Source organism: Lagopus muta, chromosome 7 (assembly GCF_023343835.1).
Source record: "Lagopus muta isolate bLagMut1 chromosome 7, bLagMut1 primary, whole genome shotgun sequence".
Classification (NCBI taxonomy): domain Eukaryota; kingdom Metazoa; phylum Chordata; class Aves; order Galliformes; family Phasianidae; genus Lagopus; species Lagopus muta.
This window is the reverse complement of record NC_064439.1, coordinates 17,455,724-17,478,836: the sequence shown is the minus strand read 5'-3', so window position 1 is coordinate 17,478,836 and position 23,113 is coordinate 17,455,724. Positions and strand designations below refer to the sequence as shown.

The following is a 23,113-nucleotide window of genomic DNA, read 5'->3' as shown; positions in this document are numbered from 1 at the left end:
GGACTGTACCCTAAATTATCTTCCACTGATAGGTGCAAAATGTTTCATACAACCACCTGCTGTTCTTTCTTAGACTTGTGAATGTGTGGATATCGAATCTACAGACCCAGACACTATAGCTGCATTTTGCCCAACTCTTTTTTTTTTTTTTTTCCCCCTGTGGAAGAAAAGTGTTTTACTAGTTGTCATTTTATTTTAACTGTGTTGCTATCAGGAGTTAAATTGAAATCAGAGTCCAGTGTAAAGTATTCATGTCTAACACAAATTTCATGTACTGTATCCTAAGTCTCATGAGGATGCAAGAGTCCTCTGAAGTGTCCCTGCAGTCACATTCAGTGGTACTCACTGAGATGAATTGTACTTCCTATGAATTAAAGGAGGTAGAGAGTTGGAGTAAATTTCTGACAAATCCATTGATACTTTTACATATATATTTTCTTTGCTATTTACTTGTTATGAATCTAATTGAACATAAGTTAACTCGTATAATCAAATATTTTAGTCTAGTTTGAAATTATTTTAAGTGTATATAAGAAAAGAGCAGGTCTGATTATGCAAACTTCTGTGCTGCTGTGAATTTAAGCTGTGCACCAACTGTGCTTTATTATCTGATTAGAGGCTGTTGTATGCATGAGAGAGTAAAATTAAGCGTTCACAAGTAACTTAAAACCTTTAGACTTGCAGTCTAGGTAATTTATGTTAACATAGTACTGTATGTGTACTTAGAGATTTAAATTTTAAGAAAGAGGAAAATGATGCAAGTTTCTCTGCTTTGAGTCATCCTGAGTGCTTGAACCGTTAGCAGGGCAAAACAGATTGCTGCCATTTGAGATAAGTTAGCGGTTGTCCAGAAGAGATTTAACCAGAAGGGACAGAGAGCTCAAGTTTCACAATCCGAGTACTATTTGTAGAAACAGTTTTGTCGTTCTCCTCATCTGGTGCTTTCGAAGATGGTGAGAAGCTGCTGGCAGCTCAGACACTGTGTTCCAAGCAGTTGGTATGGGGATTCTGCTCTGCCTCTTTCTTTGCTTTCATTACACCTCCATGAAGCTGCTCTGGCAATTCCTGAATGTTCTGTGTTGTTTTGCTTTTGTGACAATGTGGATTCCAGACTCTCAACACTTGTACTGTTATTGATTTTTCCATGTGCTGTTTTTTTGTATTAGAAAAAAGAGAGAGGGGATATTGTCTGTTTCATGAACTTATCTGAGCTGAAGCTATGTGAGGTTTTCAAGGGATATTGCTGAATTTCATCCGTTCTTCTAACAGTGAAAGTGTCAGAACTTCTTCATAGAGATAGCAAATAAGACTGTAATTGAAAGGCTCAGTGATCAGGGACAGATATTTCATTGTCCTGCAATATTTCAAATTCAAATTTGGTATATCGCGGTTCTAGTGGTGAGATCTTTGTCAGGAAAATTCGGTGACAGACATCAGAAAACATGACTATATTTCCCAATGAGAGTCAGATATCACAGACTTCTAACCCAGACAGTGTAAGGTTTGATTGCTTCCAGACCATGACGTTTATTGAGTTTTGGGTTGGTTGATGTTTTAACAAGGTACTTGTCATTAAAAAATAGGAATGGAAGGTTCTGTTCCTGAAATGAAAAATGAATATTGTTGATGTAATCAATACTTTATTGCACTACAAAGAGCTCCCACACCGTAGATCAGCTTCCCGTGTGCTAGATTCTTACCTGTAATAAATTTACTGATGTTAGTTTACTTTTGTGTAGTGAAGAAAACAGAAGTAATGGTAGTCGTTAAATAAAATAAGAGTGACTATATAAAACAGTCAGTTGGTTTTGAAAATAATTAAACTGCAAAGTGAACATTTTGCTAAATGGAGAAGATGTTTACCAAACATGATTACATAACAAGGTAAATAGAGAATTATCAAACTAATAGACTTAAGGGACAAAAAGGAATTTATTTCTTGGGGTTTTTCAACTTCTGGTTATGATGTTCTTTCTCAGTCTCTGAGGTTGCTTTCCACTCAGAAATTATGTAATAGAGCTGGATCAAAAACACCTTGTGTGAAGAAGTCACGCGATTTAACACAGATAGAGTTGATTTTAAAAAGTGTGTGTAATTAGATGCATAATTCTTATGCGTAATTTACATGCAATTATGTATGAAAATGAGATATGCACATGCATAAATGGCTAGCTAAGCACCTCACACACAATCACAGTAATTTTGCACAGAAATTAAACACGCAGTTGCAAATTCATTTTGGAAAATGAAGTCCATGAGGAGTCCAGTGGCCTTTGTGAGAAGGAATTTTTTATTTTTTTTTTTTACTAAGGAAAAAAAAAAGATTTTTCTTCAGTCGAAAAAGGGAGAATTAAACAGCATAGAAAAGAATCAGCAGTAAATTTTAATACAAACCTATTTATTTTCAGTAGTAGTAGAAGGAACAGAAACAAACATCATCGTTTTTATGAACTGTCAATCTCCCAAGTGTTAATTAAACCAGAGCAAATCCAGAGCAAACAGTGGTGTGAAGCTGCACCACAGCTCTTCCGCTCCGTCTCTGCTCCATGTGAGGTGGCTCAGTTTAGCGGCTTGGGGGGCGGACTCCGTGGTTTCTGTCAGCAATTCAACACGGACAGTTGCTCTCTCCATTATGCTGAACCTTCTCTTCAGGGGGAAAAGCTAGCTGGATCTGTCCGTACGCACCGAGAGTCAATAATCCGTTCTCTTTCTTGCCGTGGCTGGGAGGCTTGGGCGGGGAGCAGAGCTATTATGCTTGATGCGGTGCCAACAAAGCCGTGGCTCTTGCCCCAGAGAATCTGCCCTCCTGAAAAAACAATAATCTGCATGTTTAGTCAGATTTTTACTGATGATTGCTTACACAACGCTCTCTACCAGTTTCTGAGCTTTCCTATGGCACCCCTGACAATTAAAACAATGACATATTTAGTTAAATGAAAATCATATGCATCCCCATCTTAACTGTTTAAAAATAGCTTGTATTGTGACAGTTTTGGTAACAATTTTATTGTCTGCTTTGAATTTAATTTGTGCAGTAAAAGACAGTGAACAAAACTTTTGTTTTCCCCAGGCTCTTAGCTTTTATTCTTTGAGTTCTCAGTGGTGTTTCAGAGAATTTTCAAATAAATATCTTGTTACAAGGTATATTTAAAATTAATCCTGTAAGTTAAACATTTAATATCTGAACGTTTAATGCTTGCTTTTCCATTGATGTGTATGAAAAATATTTTAGCTGCTATTGAACGTAGGCACTTGAAACAATTCAACTGTAATCCTATTGTGCTGCGTTAAGGTAGATGCCTAACCCTGTTAATTTATACCCTAATGATCACAGCCGTGTAATTCTGTATCATAACATTTTAATTATTTTAACTCCAATTTGAGTTCTTTGTGTTTGGGATTCAGATAGTCAGCTTTTACTTTTTGAAGAAATGTTGTGATGTTAAATGCAACATCCCCTTTTTTTTCCGCCTTGTCACTGTCTTATTTTCTTTTCTCTCACCTCTCCTGAGGATCCATATAATTTTTTTCACATAAAGTTTACCTTCCTCCCACTTTTTTTTTTCCTCCCAAGCTAAACCAAGACTTACATCTTCCCTTCAGGATGAAGTCTTATACTGCGAGCACTGATGGAAGTGCGTCATTTCAGAAGGATGTGTCTGAAACAGAAATTTTGAGTTCTGGAGGCAGGGAGAGGTTAGCATTGATCTACGTTAGGCTAAAGCAGTGCTGGTAAAAGCTTCTTGCTCTCACTTCTGTTTCCTTGTAACAAAAATCTACACAGTGCATATCTTTGCCCAAGATGGAAGAGAATTTATTCCATCTTTAAGTCTTGATGTTGTAGTATTTTGCAATCTTAAGAACTTATTTATATTCATTCTTTCAGTTCCCTGTTGAGGTCAGACACTGCTCTTTAAACTGTCTCTTTAGCACCTGGAGCTTTGTGGCCTTTTTGTATTTTCCAGAGGGCTGTGGGATAGGAGTGAGTAGAACTTTGGGTTTTCTGTTCCTCCCTCATACCTCTGCTGCAGACATCCTTTAGTAGGTCACAGTGCTTCCCAACGTGTTCCAGCCCCTCTTAAAATCTTATCCCCAAAGGTTACTTTCAAATCTCATTACCTGCTGTTGTCGTTTCTCTGAATTCCTGTTGCTGTGTGATCTGTTGTGCTCCTTGATTAAACTACTGTCATAAAATGATGATTCAGAATGAATCTGTGTGGAAGTAGAATGCAGGATTGAAATAAATATGTATGATTGTCTAAATCGGTGATTCTCAACCTTTTTGAAGTTGAGTGGCACTTGAGAAAATTGGCTGTGCTGTGTAGCTCTGAGGTCAGCTCTGAAAGCACGAGGAGCTGCACCTTGCTCTTTTGTTAAGTACCTGTGTACTTCTGTGCCTTATGCAGATTGTAGCAAATCTGCTTATAATGCAGTTGACTACCTGGCTCTGTTCTCTCTGTCAGTCAGTAGGGACTGTGTTTTTATTAAGATTTCCTACTGGAGAATCCACATGCTCTGGGGTGTAGCATAGGAGTAGTAAGTCTGCCCTTTGGTGAAATGCTGGATGCATTACACCTGTGGATGCAGGGGTGCAATCCATTAGCAGTAGCTCTGTCTCGTGCATCCTGGAAGCACCGGAATTTGCATGCATCCACTATGCAGGAAAAACCATTTGTTTAGTTTCTGGATAAAGTACATGTATATACTGTGCAATGCTGTAAATCTGATAGCTTACAGACATGCCTTGCTGTGCACGTGTGTGGTGAGTCTCTCCCACACTTTGCTGGTAGGTACATTAAATCATTGATGCATGTGTCACCATGTAATGTGATTATATAGCAGGGTTTGCCTTGTGTTTGCTTTGTATACTTTGCAGAAATGAGTGACCATCATCATTCCTCAGATTTTTGTGTTTTATCAACAATTTGACAGCCTTTGCTAGTGTAACTCCCTCTAGTTTATGCAGTAATTTTAAGCTTGTGTTTACTTTGTAAAATTTACCAAAAGGTGAATTAGATTTTTGGTAAGAAGCCATTCCAGTGAATGTAGAATTTTCACATCCAACTTTCTCCCATTAATGTGCTGCCAGAAAGTTAGTAAAACTTATGAAGTCTGTGTGTTTTTTTTGTTGTGAAAGTGCTCAGGTATGCCTGTACAGGGAGGCTTCATTGTCTTTTTGATAGAAAGAGCACTAAAGAGATAATATAAAAAAGCAGTTGCGTGGAAAATTCAAATTGCCACCTGTGCATTTCCTTTTGCTAACAACATTACCAACTTTTGTTTAACAAACAGATGAGCCCAATATAAAATTACTAAGGGCAGACAATACATTGGGCATATGCCTGAAATCATTTGATCAAATTTTATGTACAAACCCAGTGGGAAGACAATTCAGTTTTTATGGTGTGCTGTTTTATAGTGACATTAGAAAAATTACCACTGAAATGAACTAAGATAATACAGATGTAAGACGACGCAGACAAAAAAATGAGTCTGTTCTTTAGTAGAAAGAAAAGCCTTGGCAAGAAGGTTAACAAGAATCTTAAATTATGGAATATCTTATGGTGTTTGAAGAATATAAACTATATTTGTATCAGTAGTCTCTTTTGCCTCTGGCAAAGAAACCAAGGAATACGTAATGAGGTGGTAACTCCAAGCATGCGCCTATCCAGCATTTGAGATACGGATTTGAGCACAGTAGTTTCCTCTAAGCTAAAACCAACCTCTCTTTTCTAGGGTCTGCATCAATTGTAGTCTAGAGCTTACTGTCATTTAGGAGAGACATCATCAGCTGCTTTCAAACATATTCTATATCCCACATATTAGGTATGAAGTTGATTTGTGGGGGGGAGGGGGGCGAAAAGGAAGCACTGTTCAGGTGAATGCCAGCAGCAGAATAGCAGAGTTAAGATGAAGTGCTCATAGGCCAGTTCCTTCTGCTGTGACTTAGTTCTGTTGTCAAGTAGAAGTTAGTTTTGCAGTGCATCAGATTTAGATCCTCCAGATGTGGCCTCCAATAGTACAGCTGCCCACATCTTCTGCTGTCTTCTGCCTTAATTTACTGCTTCCTCACCAGTGCATAGCTGTTCTCTCACCTAGCTCTATGAAGGGATCCTCAAAAGTGTCCCAGCATTTGCCCCCCAGTTTGTTTGTTTGTTTTTTGCAAATGAGCTATTTTGCTGGTCTAACTTAGAACTTGGCCACAGCAGCAGCCTTCAGGCACAGGCTGCGCATATGGGAGCAAGGAGAATGCTTGTTTGCTACTGATTGGCTGGTGATGTGGAACCATGAAACTTGGTACTAGTACATGAGTGTCCAGCCTTCTGGCTTGCATGGGCCACACTGAGTGAGGAGGAATTGTCCTGGGATGCATATAAGTTGCTCTGAAAGTAGTGCCTCCTATTTATTTCCATGGAAACTACAGCAGATACAAAGAGCACGATAACACTATTTGATAGGGCAAATTCTCAGCTACGAAACATTATTTTTTCAATATGGTCATTAGCTATGCATTTTCACCAGCCATGAACAAGAGCCTGCATGCCATGCTTTTAAAATCTGCACCAGTGGAGGTGACTCGTTGCCGCTGCTGAAGTGCACCGCCCAGTGCCTCACTGTGCTCATAACCACTGGTTGGTCTCCATAAACGTTCAGCAAGCATCAATATATGTCAGTGCATGCCATTTCTTCCTCATGGAGAAATTCCACACCTTTGCTTCATTTGCACTTCCATGTCAGACATCATTCTGTTCCACCTGTCCCATGGCAACAAAATGTAACAGAATATTGGTGGGAAGGTTCTGCTTCTGGTGCCACACCACTAACATCCACCTCTGACGTCGGGGACCAACATAATAAAACCAGAAACTTCTGAAAGAATCAGTGTCCTAATAAGTTGAAGAATCCAGGAATTTGTGGCTTGGTTTACTTTCTTAAGTTGTGACTTTTGAGCGGCGCTTCACTCTCTGAGTCAGATCTAGGTAAGGCATCAGAAGGAGGGCTTTCAAGGTTCAACTTTTAGTTTCTATTTCACACTGTGATTTAGAGCATAAACATCGGCCTTTCAAATTATTTCAGGTAAACAACATTTTACATTCTTGAAATGCAAGACTAATTTTGTTGGTAAATATAACACAGTAAGTGGAAACAAATGTCATAAAAATAACTAAGATTTTTTTCTTCATTTTCTTAGCGCTGTTGCAGAAGCTGAAGGAATTGAGCCTTTAGTGAAGACCTTAAACACCGAGAGACACGGAGCCGTTGCTAATGCTGCTGCGGTGCTAACAAATATGGCCACGCAAGAGCCTTTGCGCTTATGTATTCAGAGCCACGGCGTGATGAGTGTGCTCACAGAGCCGCTACGTTCTGCCAGCAGCCGGGTGCAAAGCAGGGCAGCACTCACTGTGGCTGCCTTTGGGTGTGATGCTACCGCAAGAAGTGAGGTAAAAGTCTTCCCCAAGATCGGGATTGTTTGTAAGAATTCTGAATCCTTTTTGTTACACTTACTGAGGATCCCTGTGTTTTGTTTGTCTGCTCTAAAAGTTGGTTTCTAGATAGTAATTAATTTTATATGGTTACTCATTCAGCTGAGTTCACCTCTGTTATGAAGACTTGGAAAAGGTTTTCCTCAATTTTTATTTTTACTGTTGCGTTTGCCTGCACAAATTCACCCTACGCAGCTTTTCTGTAGCTTTACTGAGTTTCAGCCAGGACTGTATCTTAATCCCTATGTTTATGAGTATTAAGCATTAAAGTTTCTTTCAGCTGCAACTGACAGCTGTATTTTGAAGATGATAAGTTCTCATTGCTCCCCTCAGTGTTTAATACTGCCCACTTTCAGGGCCTGAATGGCAGTGCCTAATTTTGATTTGAGATACTGAATGTGCACAGAATAAATGCAATTCAAACAAAACTCAAAATGTAATTAGTTCCTCCATGGGTATCATCCAGCTAGTTGAACTTTTCCCTGTTTATCAATGGTCATGTTATTTTCATAAATAGGGATGGTGCTCTGTGCATTCGTAGATCATAAGCTGGAGATCTCTCAAGGGTCAAAGCTGTTACTTAAGTCATGAATCAGGGGAGTGGGTAATCCATCCACCTCTCTCAGTGTCCTTAAAAATGTCTTTATCTTCAGAAATCCAAATGAGCAATATTTTTTCCAGCATTTATAGGAAAGATACTAGCACATGAGAGAATGGAATGTTAATAAGATTGCCATACATATAGTACTATACAAATTCAAATAGATTGTGATGTAAATTAGTTGCTAGGAAGCGACAGAAAGCAGAAAAAGGTGTATAACTCTCCATGGCAGTCCTGGGCTGCATCGTCTCTTCATCTTCAATTTCTACTTTGTAGTCTTATAACTGAAAAGGAGAGTCAGAAAGGATGTGTGCCACTTTTGAACCTTACTTCAGCTCAGAGCAGCTCAGAAGCAGAGAACTACCACAAATGGCCTTTCTGCCAGCCCAGCATTGCTTGTCTACGAGTCTTGAATCAAGCTTTGGATGGAGAATTTAATATGTTGTTCTTTCTGGAATGAAGTAGGTGAAAAATGTCAGCATCCGTGTCTTCATGTTCTTATAGTTAAGAAATGCAGGTGGATTGGGACCACTTGTTGAGCTACTACATTCGAAGGACAAAGAAGTCAGAAGAAATGCCTGTTGGGCTGTCATGGTCTGTGCAAGCGATGAACTAACTGCTGTCGAACTGTGCAGGCTAGGGTGAGTACAAATAATATCAAGGAGCAGAGGGAGGATTTTAATGAGATAACTCTATTAAACTTGATCTTTCTGTATTAATGACAGAAGGACAAAATTAAGCTGTGCTTTTTGGTAAACAAACTGTTTTTATATTGCCAGTGGTACAGCTGAAATGGTCCTGATTTTACAGAAGAACTGCAAGCCTGAAGAAAGAACTGTCAGGAATTATAAATATATTTATTGTTTCTTTAATCAAATTAGGCTTTCTATTGAAGATGTACTTAGATTAGTCAAAAATGGGGGCTACAAATGCCCCATAAACTTGAAACCGAAGTTCAGATTTCAGGCTAGGTTCAGCATACAGTGAACTGTACTTTATTACACAAGGGCTAATTTTTGTTAAAGAGAAGATGGACTGAACTGTCATTTTAAAGAGAATCTGTCATATTCCTTCTTGAAAACTCCAAGTTCCATATATTACTATTTGAATTAGAAAAGCTGTTTTAGCAATAAGTCACAAGACTCGTATATGAGGTGACTCTTATTGTTAAAGTGAAATAAATGTAATTGCCCTGCTCCCTCTGCTGGACATTTCTCTGACTGCTGCACAGATGCTTGCAGCCCATATGTGAGGGAATTGTGCAGTCAGACCTCAAAAATAGATCTGGAGGAGACCTCAGATGTAGTGCTGTCTGTCTGCCTACTGTGACTGAATCAGTTATAGTGATATATTTCAGCTTGTCCAGTGTGATTGTAAGTACTCTTTCTGAAAGGGTTTGACAGCTTCTGAGGTCACCTCTTCTGGTGCTGAGATATCTTTATAATTAGAAAGATTTTTAGTTTTAAATATCCCTTACAGCAGTTCTGTCCAATTATATCTTGTCCTAATTTCAGTGGAATTTAATAATACCTTTTGATAGCATTTTATTTTTTAAATTAACTGAATTTTGTATCAGAAATAGCATTGCCAGCAGGAGCAGGGAGATAATTGTCCCCCTATACTCAGCTCTAATGAGGCTGCATCTTGAATACTGTGTTCAGTTTTGCACCCCTCACTACAAGAAAGACATCGAGGCCCTGGAGCGCGTCCAGAGAAGGGTGAGGGGTCTGGAGCATAAGTCTCATGAGGGGTGGCTGAGGGAAATGGGATTGTTCAGTCCGGAGAAGAGAAGGCTCAGAGGAGACCGTATCACTCTATAACTGCCTGAAGGGAGGTAGTGGGCGAGCTGGGGGTCTGCCACTTGTCCCAGGTAATAGCCAAGGACAAGAGAGAATGGCCTCAAATTGTGCCAGGGGAGGTTCAGGTTGGATACTAAGAAAAACTTCTCATAAAAAGTGGTCAGACACTGGAATGGGCTGCCCGTGGAGGTGGTGAAGTCATCATTCCTGAAGGTGTTCAAGAACTGTGTAGATGTGGTACTAAGGAACGTAATGAACAACATTGGTGTTAGGTGGACAATTGGACAAGCTGATCTTAGAGGTCTTTTCCAACCTTAATAATTCAATGAGTGTGTGCAATTTCTCATGCTCCATGTAAATTTCTCTATTTCCTTTTCATGACAAAGCAAAAGCATTGAACTGCTTTTTGTTTTGAAGTCTGATATCGTTCTGTCACACATCTCTAAATTTCAGTTATTTACGCTGTTTTGAAGTGTTATCTTCCAGCCTGGATGAGGTATTTCAGCTGAGGTCATACCACCATCAACTAAATCTCAGTAATTATTTTCCGTATCTTGCATATAGCACTGTTCTTATTTAATCTCTTCTTTCTGGTTGCATCAGAGTAGGACTCTAATTTATATGTCCTTCTAGTTTGACAGCATATTATTGATAATAATACATTAAGAATGGTTTTTCAACCAATCAGGCACTACTTCATGTTATTTTCATATAGATCACATTTCTCTGACTTGCTTGTGACTATTCAAATAGGAATGTTTGAAAAGACTTATTGAAGTCACAACATATCTTAAAGTCAAGACGTATCTCACATCTACTCCTTGTGCCTGTACATTAAGTCAGTTACCCTATCACAGAAGGAATTAAATTGGCCTTAAGTGATTTGTTTATAACCATACATAATGGCTATTACTAGCCACCTTATCTCTTGCATGCTTCCAAATTGATTGTTTAGTATTCTGATATAATATTCTTCGGACACTTAAATTTGGCTGAATGATCTCCACCATTTCCTTGCTCATTCTTTTTAAATCTAGATACTATCTATGCCCTTCTCCACTCTTCTGGCTCCTCACCTGGTCTCCTCAGATTTTCAAAGATAATTACAAATACTTTAAAAGTAGCTTTTGCCATTTCAAAGCGCGGTGTGAGGTAAGTCTCAGGCATTGCCACCTTTGTCCTCTGAAGCTTTAGTGTTATGCCTACTGCTTCCACCTTCTTATTAAAATTGCTGTTAGGCATCTGTTTGCAACCATTTTATCAAAACTGAAGCAAGAAAGGCAGCAGATGCTTCGGTCTTTACTATGCCATCTGTTATGAGTTTTCTTCCCACACTGAGTCATAAACTTACATTTTTCTCTTTGATTTGTAGTATATGAAACATTTATTTTAGTTTTGGGTCCCTGAATGGTTATATCTCGATTTGCCTGTAGGCTTTTTGGTTTTGTCCCTTACTTTTTCTTCCCTGTTGGAAGTCTTCGTATTTCCATTTCTGGGTTTCCAGGTAGTCACAGTATTGTTAGTGCTTCTGCACTTTCTCCCTTTTTGGCTCGTCTTTCCTTCATGTGAGGCCATTATGCCTCTAATGCCATGTTTTAGACATTGCTATACTCACTAGACTCAATTTTCCCTGTGGAAATCCCTTTGTTATCTTACATTCTGATTGCCTGATCTTGTTGAGATTTGCTTTATGACAAATAGTCTGAATGGTGGTTGTTTTCTCCCAGTGCTCTCTTATAAAAGAGATGGTTGTGACTTGCCTTGTCTGCAAAGCTTGTTATCTGGATTTCATCTGACACACTTTCAGAAGTCTATCTTGTACGTGTGCAGAGCTGAGGCACCTTCTGTAGCTCCAGGAGAGAAATGGACCGGCCAACTGTGGAGTCCATTTTATATATACAAATATATTAAAAAAATATAAAGTTTATTCCTTAGAACATGAAGATTTCTGCGTGTATATTGACATACACATACAAATTTGACACGTGAATACATCTTCCTCTTTTTTTTCCTGATGTGTTTTTTTTAATTCCTAAACAGTTTCAAAACTGAACTGTGTTTCTCCTGATTCAACTTTCTTTCTCTTCCTAGTAAGTTTTTCCTAAGTTTCACAGGCTAGAAGCTATCAGTATGTGGATTTCAGTGCCAAGGAATAAATCTCTGCCCTCCAGTATACCCATGATCATTTGTTTCTGCTTCCATGCTGCAGAACTATCGCCAGCCTGGTTCTGCTTCCACAACTGCTTATGTTTCCGTGCTAAGCTGAGCTCAGCTCATCTCTGTCAGTTTCTTTCGCAAGCATAGGAGCAGCCCTAAACCAGGATTCACACCTTGCGTGACTGGGAGCTGGAGTCTGCCAATTGCTACAGTTGTTACAAGATGGAGAGGGATTCCTGAACTATATGCTGCAGTCAGCTCTGAACAGAACTACTTTTACTTGGCTTTGACATTCTTCTTTTCTCCAGTTCTCTGTAGTACCCAGCATCTTTCTCATAAAAGGTTGTGGCACCCTGTTAGCATTTTTTTATGTAACAGTTTAACTGCTGAAAAGAATTTGGTTTTGCTTTTGAGCACTGCAAGGCATTTTTTCTCCTCTAGAAAAAGACTTGATCGTAGCACAGCAAGCTCCTTGCTGGTCTAAACAGCATTAGGCTAGCTGTTAGAATTAAGTCTATGTCTTGGTAATTCTGAAAACTGTGTAATAACAATGAATGGGTACCTAATGATGAATTAGCCATTGTGTTTTGTCTAACAGTGCGCTAGACATCCTAGAAGAAATTAATCAGTCAACAGGGCGCAGAAATAACTTTAGTGAAGCTGCTCTGGAAAGGCTACTTGATAACAATCTTTCCCAGAAGTACAGCCAAATGGGATATTTATCATCAAGTAATGTCATTACTGATGGATTCTATGATTATGGGAAGGTAAGCTACTTTAAATTACTTTTCTTAGAAACAGTAAAATTTTCTTCTTCATTTTGAAAAAAAGAAAGAAGACTGTAACGGAAGCCAGCATCTGGTTACCTAAAATAACTGTGCTTGTTTTCTTGTTATGCTGTCTCCTGGGTTTTATAATAATTTCTTTCGTTTATCTTTCTTTATGGTGAAATTTTATCATCTTTATGCTATCCCCTAGTTACAGTCTTCTTCCCAGTCTCCTTACAATCCTGTGTAATCTGCTGAGCTCCTATTCCTTACCAGGGACTTTCTAAGAAGTTAGTTCTTCTGGTATCTTTCACTGCAGTATATTTGATAGCAATCTGACTCTGAATGACCTATGGACTTTTCGTTTATTTTTACATAAAGAAGGGTTCATATTTTCACCTTGGTCATGACCTTTTCTCTCACACAGCACTGCTGATATATGAAGACTGGCTCCACTATGTATCACAAGTTAGTATTTTCAGTTTAAATTAAGGAAGTACTTTACAAAATGCCCAAGTAAATTAAAAATATTATTCTTACTGAGAGATCAGTGAAATGCATGCCTTTAAAGCTTTTACTTACTTTTGAAAATTCCATCCTAAATTGCAGTGTCTTCAAAGTCAGGAATGTTACCTTATCCTAGATTTTAGAATGACACAGTAACAATAATCACAAGCTAGATTATTTACAAATGATATTTTCTAAGAAAATTGAAGAAGGAAAATGCAAATAGGGAGAATACTGTTTTTGTATATTTAGAATGATTCTTATAAGTTATCATGTAAGTCTTCTGTTGAAGATAAGAAATGTTATATGGCTCTTAAACTATTTTTTGACTTCACTTCTAACTGAGAACACCACTGAATCTTTTGCTGTAATTTTCTTGTAGATAAAACCTGGCGTAAAACTTCTGTCTTTGGAGGAACTGAGTATGCAAGAGCTTGCTGACCGTCGGGCCATCATCTTCATTAATGCTAAGCCGCAAGAAGAGTGAGTAATGTAGTAATATTTATTTCAGTAATTCATTTTTCCATCCATTCCACTGTTTCCAATATGAAAGTACTACATAGTTTGTACTGTGAGAGATCTATTTCAATTTCAACGGAGTGCTACATGTCCTACAAGGCAAGAGATTTGTATTTCATAAAAGAAAAATTTGTAAAATCACTGTTTTTTCCCTTCAGACAGAAAATATTTATTCGCTTGATTTGCTCTGTTTTCTGTTAGAAAACTTAGTGAAGAAGACTCGTTCACTGAGCACCCTTTGGTTTCTCATGGTAGAACACTCATTTTATTAATAGCTATAACAGAGCTTGTCATCTGCTGTAATAATTATGCCATCAAAACAGATCATCAACGTGCAGCAATTAAACCTATGATTTGATTATCTTTGTGTGCAGACAAATGCATGGAATTTTAAGCACAACGTCCCAGGAAGCAGCACAAGGCTTTTGGGCTTGATAGAGAATCAATGTCAATTCCTTCTCTGTTTAAGCTGAAGCCAGCCTAACAAATCTTAGATTTGAATGCAGGAAGTTGGTATTGGCCTTGTTTAACTGGGAGTCATTTTGTATAAACAGTCCCACAGATCAAAGAATCCTCTACCAGTATTTTGCAAATCCAAAATCTTCTTCTCTGTCAACACATCACATATTTGGTTTACAGTATCAGAAGCTTCCCTTTTAAGCTTGTATGTGACACCATAAAGATGTCTGAGAATATCTATGACAAATTAACCTTTTGTGCTCTTTGTTGATCTCTATGCTTGTCTTTTAACTATTGGGTTTTCTTTCTTTGACTTTCATACAGCTTATTGCCTTTGCACCTTAGTTTCAATCCTACTGCTCAGTTACTTGTCCATCATTGGTATCCTGTGCTTTATATTTGATCTCTGAATCAGTATTGTGTTTATTTCTATTATTTCTTCCTCTTATATATTTCTTATTAATATATTTAATGTCCTTTAAATTCAAAGCTCTATTTTCATAATTTAACATGCAAATACTATCTTCTTTGCAGTGTCCTTGCAGTAGAGGAAAAGCTACAGCATTTATCTTATGAACAGACTACTTTGTCACCTTTTACTTCAAGAAAAAGTAGTAGAGAAAAAGTAAGGTATGGTATTGCAATTTACTAGTTATCAGTGTTCTGTTATCGTGCTGAAGTTAAAAATATAATTCTGATTGAAAATAGTAATACACAGTTTCCTAACAGAGTACGATAGCTCAAATACAATTTAAATAGGCTTTCAGGGTCTTTCTTTCACAACCTAATAGCAGTAATCTTCATTTGTCTATCTAAGTAGTTATTAGTCCTCCCCATACTGTATTTGAACATCTCTCATTTATTTGGCTGTTTTTCCTTTCAGTATCCCTAGGAGGCAGTGAAATGCAATAATTTTCCAACTTGACAATTAAGCAACAGGGGAATTAGGGTAGTTCTTTCTCAATAGAAAAGCTGCACCTATGAGTGAGAAGTCCCTCTACTGCTCACATCCATCCTTTTTCATAGAGTAAATTTCTTCCAGTGAAATTCTACAAGTGACTGAAAGCAGTGAAGACTGTGTTCAGTACTATCTCAATTTTGACAGCAATAAGCCTAAAAATGCCTCGCTCTGGAGAGCTCCCTCTGATCCATACAGTACATCAGGTACAGTCTTACTAGTCCTTTTTGTGGGTCTGATCTAGTGAGCAGGTCATCTTCTACCAAATAGATACAAATCTCTAATCTCATTGTGGAAAATTCATTCTGTTCTTCTATAGAAAAAGTATTTGAGCCTGACCCTGCTTGATGCTTGGGGATTAGCAGTCTTATTCTGGTTTGTTGCAGTTTCACTAGCTTCCCTAGCAAGGCAAAACAGATAAAGTAGAAAGCTCTGTCTGTGAAGGCATTTCTTCTGTCCTTGTCTTAATGACTTATAAATTAAGTATTTTAATTAAATTTTGTTACTGTGGAAAAGTGAACCATAGTCTTCCAGCTGAACTGACTCACCTTCGGTTCAGTTCACCTGAACTGAGCAGCTGCACAGTCGCTGCTGCAGGGATGCCTTTTAGAGAAGGCAGGAGGACGTCTCTAGTTCCAGGGGAATGCTCAGGACTGCAAAGCCAGTCCGAATGGACCTCCTTGCAATCTGGGGGATGGTGTCTAATTCTTGATAGGAACGCGACACAGCCTACAACTGTACTCAGATTTTATGTTTGCTAACTTAGGGGTACAACCATTTATTATGTTGGTTTCTGTGGGTCTCAGTCCTGACTTCCAAATTTATCTAGTTTTATAGTATAGAGGTCCTTAGCCACTTCTAAGGGCTGTGAATTCTCACACTGATAGTATCACAGAATACTAATAGTTTCAGGGTTGCAAAAAGGCGAGTGTCTGCCATAGGAACAAGGGCACCACGGTTGCAATTTTCAGCTTGGAGTTCATCCGTGAACTGTGATATGCTACTATTTATACAGACCTTTTATTGATAGAGGTAATTGCTGATTTCTTGCACTGCTGTGTATTTCTGTGCTTGTATGAGTTTGTATGTGCCTGGGAGATTAAATGTGCTGTAAAGAAAGACAAGGAAAAATTGGAACTTGCTTTGTGATCTCAATAGCTTAATGGTATCTCCAGTGGAGGAAAAACGGGAGCTATATGGAAGAAGGTCTTTTGGTCTGCATAACCCGCAGTAGAGAATAAGCTTTAAGGTATTACATTCTGAATTATATTCATTTAGAAATGAAATGCAAATTTTTGATAGATAATAGCTGCTGATGGTCAAGTGTTGCAGTTCTGACTTCAAACCAAATTGCGGGATTAAGCTAGCCAAAAGTTACTGAGTTACAATTTGGCTAGTAATTCTGTATGTACTTCTGGAATTCAGTTTAAATCATTTCATATTAAATACCTGAAATGAGTTTGTTGTGGTTTAACCTAGTAGCAGCTCAGCACCACACAGCTGTTTGCTCACTTCCTCCCAGTCAAGAGAAAGGGAGAGATTGGAAACAAAAAAGAACTCGTGGGTTGAGATAACAACTGTTTGCTAAGACAGAGAAAAGAAAAGGAAAAAGAAGACAAAAGAAAAAAGAACTACTTGCCACCTGGATGTTGTGCAAGGTTCTTGTATCGGGATGCAAAGGAAGCATCTTTAGTCTCTTACCAGGCCGACTGTAACATCTGCTGATTTGGATGGTCCTCCTGATGTCCATCCCATGTCTATGACAGTTTACTTAAAGGGAGCAGAAGTGATGGGGGAGTACAAAGCCAATAATATTTGCTCTGTACTTGTGGGTGTTTGTGTCATTTCTGGAGAGGCTCTAGAGACTGAGATTATTTTGCACAGTCTTAAAGTGCAGAGCTTAGAGACCTGTTCTGACAAGATAGTGTGTTTATTTCTGTGAGGGCACCCTTAGGTAGTTGCTTTTTAATGTACAAGGGCTGCTCCAGACATAATGCCTCCTATTTTGTAGTGTTGGCCCACAGTGTCAGAAGCGAATGTTGGTGGTATGGCAGTAGAGGCTGAACCTTCTTGCCAATATCCTATTCCAGATGACAGCAAAGGGGCAGTTTGACAAAATGGTGTCTCACTTGAAAGGATATGTGAAGCAAAGGTGTGGAATTGAATTCCTCCAAGTGGAAAAAATTGCACCCATTGATGTTCACTGATGCTTGCTGAATGTTTCTGGAGACCAGAACATAAATGTGAGCCCAGTGAGTAGTGGGTGATGCATTTCAGCAGTGGTGACAGTGACATGAGAGACAAACCATGTTCTGGGCAGCGATGCAGACTTCTGTGAGCACAGCATGCAGGCTCTTGTTCATTGCTGGTGAAAATGCATAGCTAGTGGTGGTGACTATACTGAAAAATAGTGTTCTATAGCTGAGAATTTTCTCTATCAAATAGCATTACTGTGCTCTTCATATCTGTTGCAGTTTCCATGGAAATATACAGGAGGCATTACTTGTGAAGTGACCAATATAATTTGTATCAATTACACAGTAAATAAATAACTGCATTGTTAGCAATCTTAACTCTTGTGGAAAGTAGAAATTTTCATTAGGAAAAAACAAATGCCTGGCTCAATTTCCCAATAGTAAACTTGCATGGATACAAAGACTTCTTTCTTCAAGTATAAAATAATTGCTTTTGAATGTCATAATCAAGTTGCATGATTTATAACCCCATTGTCATTCATTTTGAATCCATAATTCATACATCATTATTACTATTAATTTGTGAGATATATGGAAGTTACTTGGAGGTCAGTGGCTGACTCCAAGTCTTAAACATGCTTATACTTTTTTCTACATATTTTTTTCCTTTGATCATACGTTTCTGTTCAACATTATTTTGCAAAGTACCACTGAACACAGTTTAAAACCACTGTTTTTGAAAAGTGATACTGGTTTATATAAACTGTAGTTGAAAGCTAAGAGAAAGGAGAATTATAGTTGTCTGCTGGAAGTGTTTGAATTAGATGTAGAGAAAGTGCCTTGCTGATAGTTTGACATGTATTTGCATAGGCAGATAGCAACATTTTTGATCAAACAGTTGCATATCTGATATATACAGTGACTGAACTAAAATGTTAACTTTAACATAGACTGATAAACGTGTATCTCTTGCATGCTATATACTTACAGAGCATTCAAAGAATATACTTTCCAATGCTCATATTTACTCCTTTTTGAAAGACAGGCAAGAGATTTTATTGTGCACAAAAGAAGACAAAAAAGGAGCAATTGCTGTTCTTTGGTGGCAGTATAGTGCATTGGCTGCTGTCTTCCTCATGCTGGCTCTCTGGTGTTCTACAGGACATCTGTACTGAACTTGCAAAACAGGAATCCCAGCAGCTTGAAAACTATTTACCATGGTTAATTCTCCTCTGCAGTACTGCTTTGCGTTTGTAGCATGTCATAGAATCATAGAATGGCTTGGGCTGGGAGGGGCCCTGAGGATCATCAGGTTCCAGCCCCCCTGCTGCAGGCAGGGCTACCAACCTCCAGATCTGGCATTAGAGCAGATTGTCCAAGGCCCCATCCAACCTGGTCTTGAACACCTCCAGAGATGGGGCATCCACACCCCTGAGCAGCCTGTGCCAGCACCTCACCACTTTCTCTCTGAACAACTTCATCGTGAGCAGTAAGGCAATTTTCAGAAATAGGAGTGTTGTTTTTTTTTCCTCTGATGTCATAATTCTCATAACAAAATGGGGATAAAAAGAAAGGATATGAAAAGGTTAATAGAAGCCTACTGCAACGGTCACTGTTCATTTTACAACCTTCAGCTGTAAGATGCAGTTCTTTACAAGACAAATTTTTAGACACATATAATGGACTGTTGAGGAGCAGGACAGAGACAGATGTAGAAGACATTAAAACATCCACTTCACCAAGGAGCAGAATGGAGTCGTACCTCCAGGAAATAAGCAGCAAGAAAACAAACCACTAAGAGAAGGGTGGGCACCCTTCTATTGAGTTTTTTCTTCCTGAAAAATTGGGATGAAGGAGAATAAAAGCGATCCAACCATCATTTGAGTAAAAAAGATTGTGTTCCTCTTCTAGCACAATCACTTGGCACACTTCCCATTGGGAAGAGAATGTTTTAAGAGGATAAAGGGGAGGAGCAGGGAAAAAAAACAGTCAAAGAACAAGAAATATGCTATCTATAGATGTCTATTATTTTGAAAAGCTGGTAAATCAGATACTGGACAGGTGAGAGTCCATTCTGATATTGTTCCCTTTAACAAGTTATTTTTAAGCATAATACCTAAGTGCATAAATTGAGTAGTAGTTGTTTGTTTTACTATTATAAGGACCCCTGGCTGTAGGGTCAAAATAGGTAACAAAAACAGTTTGCCTGCTTTTTTGGAGTGCAAGTGTAATTAGAAACAGTTTATTTAAGACAGTGGTGAATTTTCTATATTTTGAAGATTAAATCTTAATTGGTTGTCCTTCTAAAAAATGTACTTTTTTGAAACCTATGAAAAGGACTTTTTGTGAATATGATAAATCTTAATAGGTAAAAGTTCAAAAATATTCTGAAGGCAAATTGCTTGAATTAGACTGCTGATAATGGTAAATGCCTTTCTGCTTTGTACAATGCCTTCTTAAGTCTTAAGAGTGCCATTCATTGTAAAAAATTTAAGAATAATTTGAAGAGCATACAGTAATTATATTGTACCCTGAAGCACACTCTCTTGTGGCCCTTTGTTTCTTTTCTTTTTCTTCCAAGAATGATGGCAGTATTATGGATTTAAAAAAAAAAAAAGAAATGAAAGGAATTTTGTCATATTTCCCTGTAGAATTACTCAAGATGCATGCTGAAAAAAGACATAATGCTTATAAAACACAAGTTCTATGCATTCCCACAAATAAAAAATCCTAAAATATCTGATTCTATGGACCTTAATAATAGCCCCCGTGAGATGCTGATTTTTGTAGTTCCTACGAAACTTGTGAAATGCACAGTGTTTTATCTGAGCAAAGCAAGCATTTCATTTAGTCTTCTGCTCGTTGGTTATGGGACCTGTTCAGGATTTGGACCTTAGAAGTAACAGTACTCTAATGTATTTTTTTTCTATGTAAGAAAAGGGAAAGGGAAGAAAGAAGAAGAAAAAATGAAAGAAGTTGAGATTGTGTCTGAAGTCCAGGATGAAATAAATCTGGAAGATGTCCAGTGGCAACCACCACCCGACTTCATGTTAATGAATTATATTCATGATGCTTCTGAAACAATTCTACCACTCACCACTACTCGGGAACAGGTTGTGGCTCTTGCACAGTGAGTACCTAATTGTATTTCCATTAATAATGCAAATAAGTTGATTTGGTAAAATAACAATTTTCTTTTCACAGGACAACTTTTTCAAGTTTGTTCTTTTTCCCACCCATAATTGGAATCAAAAAACAGCTTTGGCCTGGTATTTTAATATGATTTTTGATTTTAAGTTTCTTTCTTATTATTTTATTATAATTAGTTTAAAGTAATTAAAGTATCATTCGCAACAAAGGGGTATAATTTTCTCATTCTGAAAATACTCATGTTGGCAGCTTCAGGTTTTTGACATCTATACATCTGTAATGAGCCTTTCCATTGAGCATTTCTGAAAAGTCAGGATTTCCAGCATTTTACTGTAAACTTTCCTGTTTGTTCTCCAAATGAATGCACAATGAAGACTGTCTTTAAAGTATTTAAAATATTTTAATTCTGAGAATTTCCTTTTATTAGAGAGCTTGTTTCATGAAATATATCCCCTCTCATTCCTCTTTGCACTGCACATATTTTGTGATAATGCAGATGACCCTTATTCTTACTTGTCATCTTGGCTATGATAATGCCCTGAAGGTTGTTGAACAGCAATCAAACATTAGGAGAGAAACTAATGTTTTTTTCCCCCTGGATTTTAAAGCAAACAACTAGAAAGAAGCATTACTTGCCATTATTTACTCACAGCCCCAAAATTGCTGTGAACGTTCTGTTGACTCCAGTGGGTTTTGGATGAGGGTTTAAAAAAAACTGACCCAAATGCAAAAATTTTGTGTTCTGCAAGAGGGGGTCCAGATTCCCAGGAGGTGCCCTTTTAATTCCCTGTATGTAGAACTTTGTGCAGTTGCTGCTGTCTGTGCATGCAGCCAGTTAGTGGGATGTAACCATTGCAGTAAAAAAGGCTGTAATTAACCAAGCATTATCAGTGAAGAAAAAACTGCACAATGGTTGAGACTGTTGCAACTTATGTCTGTTCCTTGTCTTAGGATCCTTCTTGCTCTGTATGTTTAAAAATACCTTGGGGTAAGAACTCTCCTGTATTTTGTTTTCTATACCAAAAGCACAGAACAGTTTTAAAAGGAGTTTTCAGGTGCTACTATAATTAACATCCTGATGATTTAATAGTGCCAGAACATTGCAATGATGTGTGTACACACACTTGTTATCAATGTGTGATTCATTAGTAGTGCTGGCCGCTCAGCCTAGGCACCAATCACTGTCATCTCCAAGCAGTGTGGTTTCTTTCATCTTCTCCTTAGTTTAACCTTTCCTATCTTAGCAGTTTCCTGGAGAGTTTGGCGTCAGATCCCACTGAGTCTCTCAAAATTTGTTTTTTTCTTTCTACTAACCTCTTTTTTAACCAAGTGGTCCACTACGATATGAGGACTGTCTTCTCTGTTGATTGCAAAATTAGACAAGACAAGTATTCATTCTTAACTATCTAGCTGTGTATAAACTACACCGTCTTTCTCAAGGTGGAACTCATAAAATACTCCTTCAAATCCGCTCTTCAGACATACAGATGAAATATTTGCAAATACACAAGCTGGTGAAACAATTATCAAGAACTGAAGTAGAATATTTTCTGCAGGGATTTGTATTCATATGCTGCGTTTTCTGTGTGTGTCTGGGTAGCATGTGCTGAATTATCAGGGAAGAAGGAGGCAGCTGCAGGAGCCCAGGTGCATCCATACTGTCTTTGCTGGGAGGAAACTGGCATGGGTTAGGGAATGCACCATGGTACTGGCTGCCTCCTTTTAAACAAGTGCAGCACATCTTTGTGCACGTGCAGGAGTGGTGTGCATGTAAGCTGAGGGGCCTTCACTCCCTTTACTGAGAGCTGGCTGTAGGCAAGAGTAGCACAAGAGATTATTTTGGACCCCTTTGCTTCTTCAGGCTCACACTGTAATTCCTAGCTTCACAGTACCACATCCAGTCTGCTCCGCAATAACTCCTGTGCTGCTGCTACCAGCATCTCCCTAGACCCTGGATTTTGAGAAATAAGACCCCTTAAATTGTTTTGCATGCATGTGAGACTAAAACCTTTTTGGATAGGTTTACTATGGAAGCAGTGATGCAAAAGTTTGCTCCTGGTCTGAGGTAGTGACTGTCATGTCAGCTCTGCAGCACCTTGTTCAGAGTTACAGCCCTCAATAATACCCATGCTTTCATCTGAGGACACCGAGAGGAACAAAGCTCTGTGCATAGAGGAGCTGTGGCAGAGGGGAGGGGAAGATGTGTGTGAGAGGAGGTAGGGACGTACAAATCAGAGTTGGATCCTGTTTGTGCACAGTCACCCAGAAGGCATTCTCTTGGCAGTGTTTGCATAGCTTGTGGGTTCTGATTTTCTTTCTTTATTTAAACTGTTTATTTATTTATTTATTTTTAAGGATAAAGATAACCTCCTGCCCAAATGTTGGCTTTGGCATAAGAAAACACGTGTAGAGATTGAGGTACCCTTTCTGGGTGTAGTTACTTTCCATGTTGTGAATGTTGTCTATGATTATTTTTGTCACATATTCTCATGCTTTAATTAAAATTTCAAACAAATG

The 23,113-nt window shown here is 38.3% G+C and overlaps 1 protein-coding gene across 7 annotated transcripts in view; it reads left to right on the top strand.

The window, feature by feature from the left end:
* The window catches only part of ARMC3 (armadillo repeat containing 3), a 70,221-nt gene that overhangs the window by 32,358 nt on the left and 14,750 nt on the right, over nt 1-23,113 (top strand). For 6 of the 7 annotated variants that reach the window (XM_048951176.1, XM_048951172.1, XM_048951178.1 and 3 more), the window contains 6 exons: nt 7,193-7,442; nt 8,590-8,726; nt 12,619-12,808; nt 13,698-13,798; nt 14,828-14,923; nt 20,382-20,576. In XM_048951176.1, coding sequence (XP_048807133.1) covers nt 7,193-7,442; nt 8,590-8,726; nt 12,619-12,808; nt 13,698-13,798; nt 14,828-14,923; nt 20,382-20,576 — 969 coding nt within the window. The remainder of the gene's footprint in view (nt 1-7,192; nt 7,443-8,589; nt 8,727-12,618; nt 12,809-13,697; nt 13,799-14,827; nt 14,924-20,381; nt 20,577-23,113) is intronic. The other variant, XM_048951177.1, reaches the window with a different exon arrangement.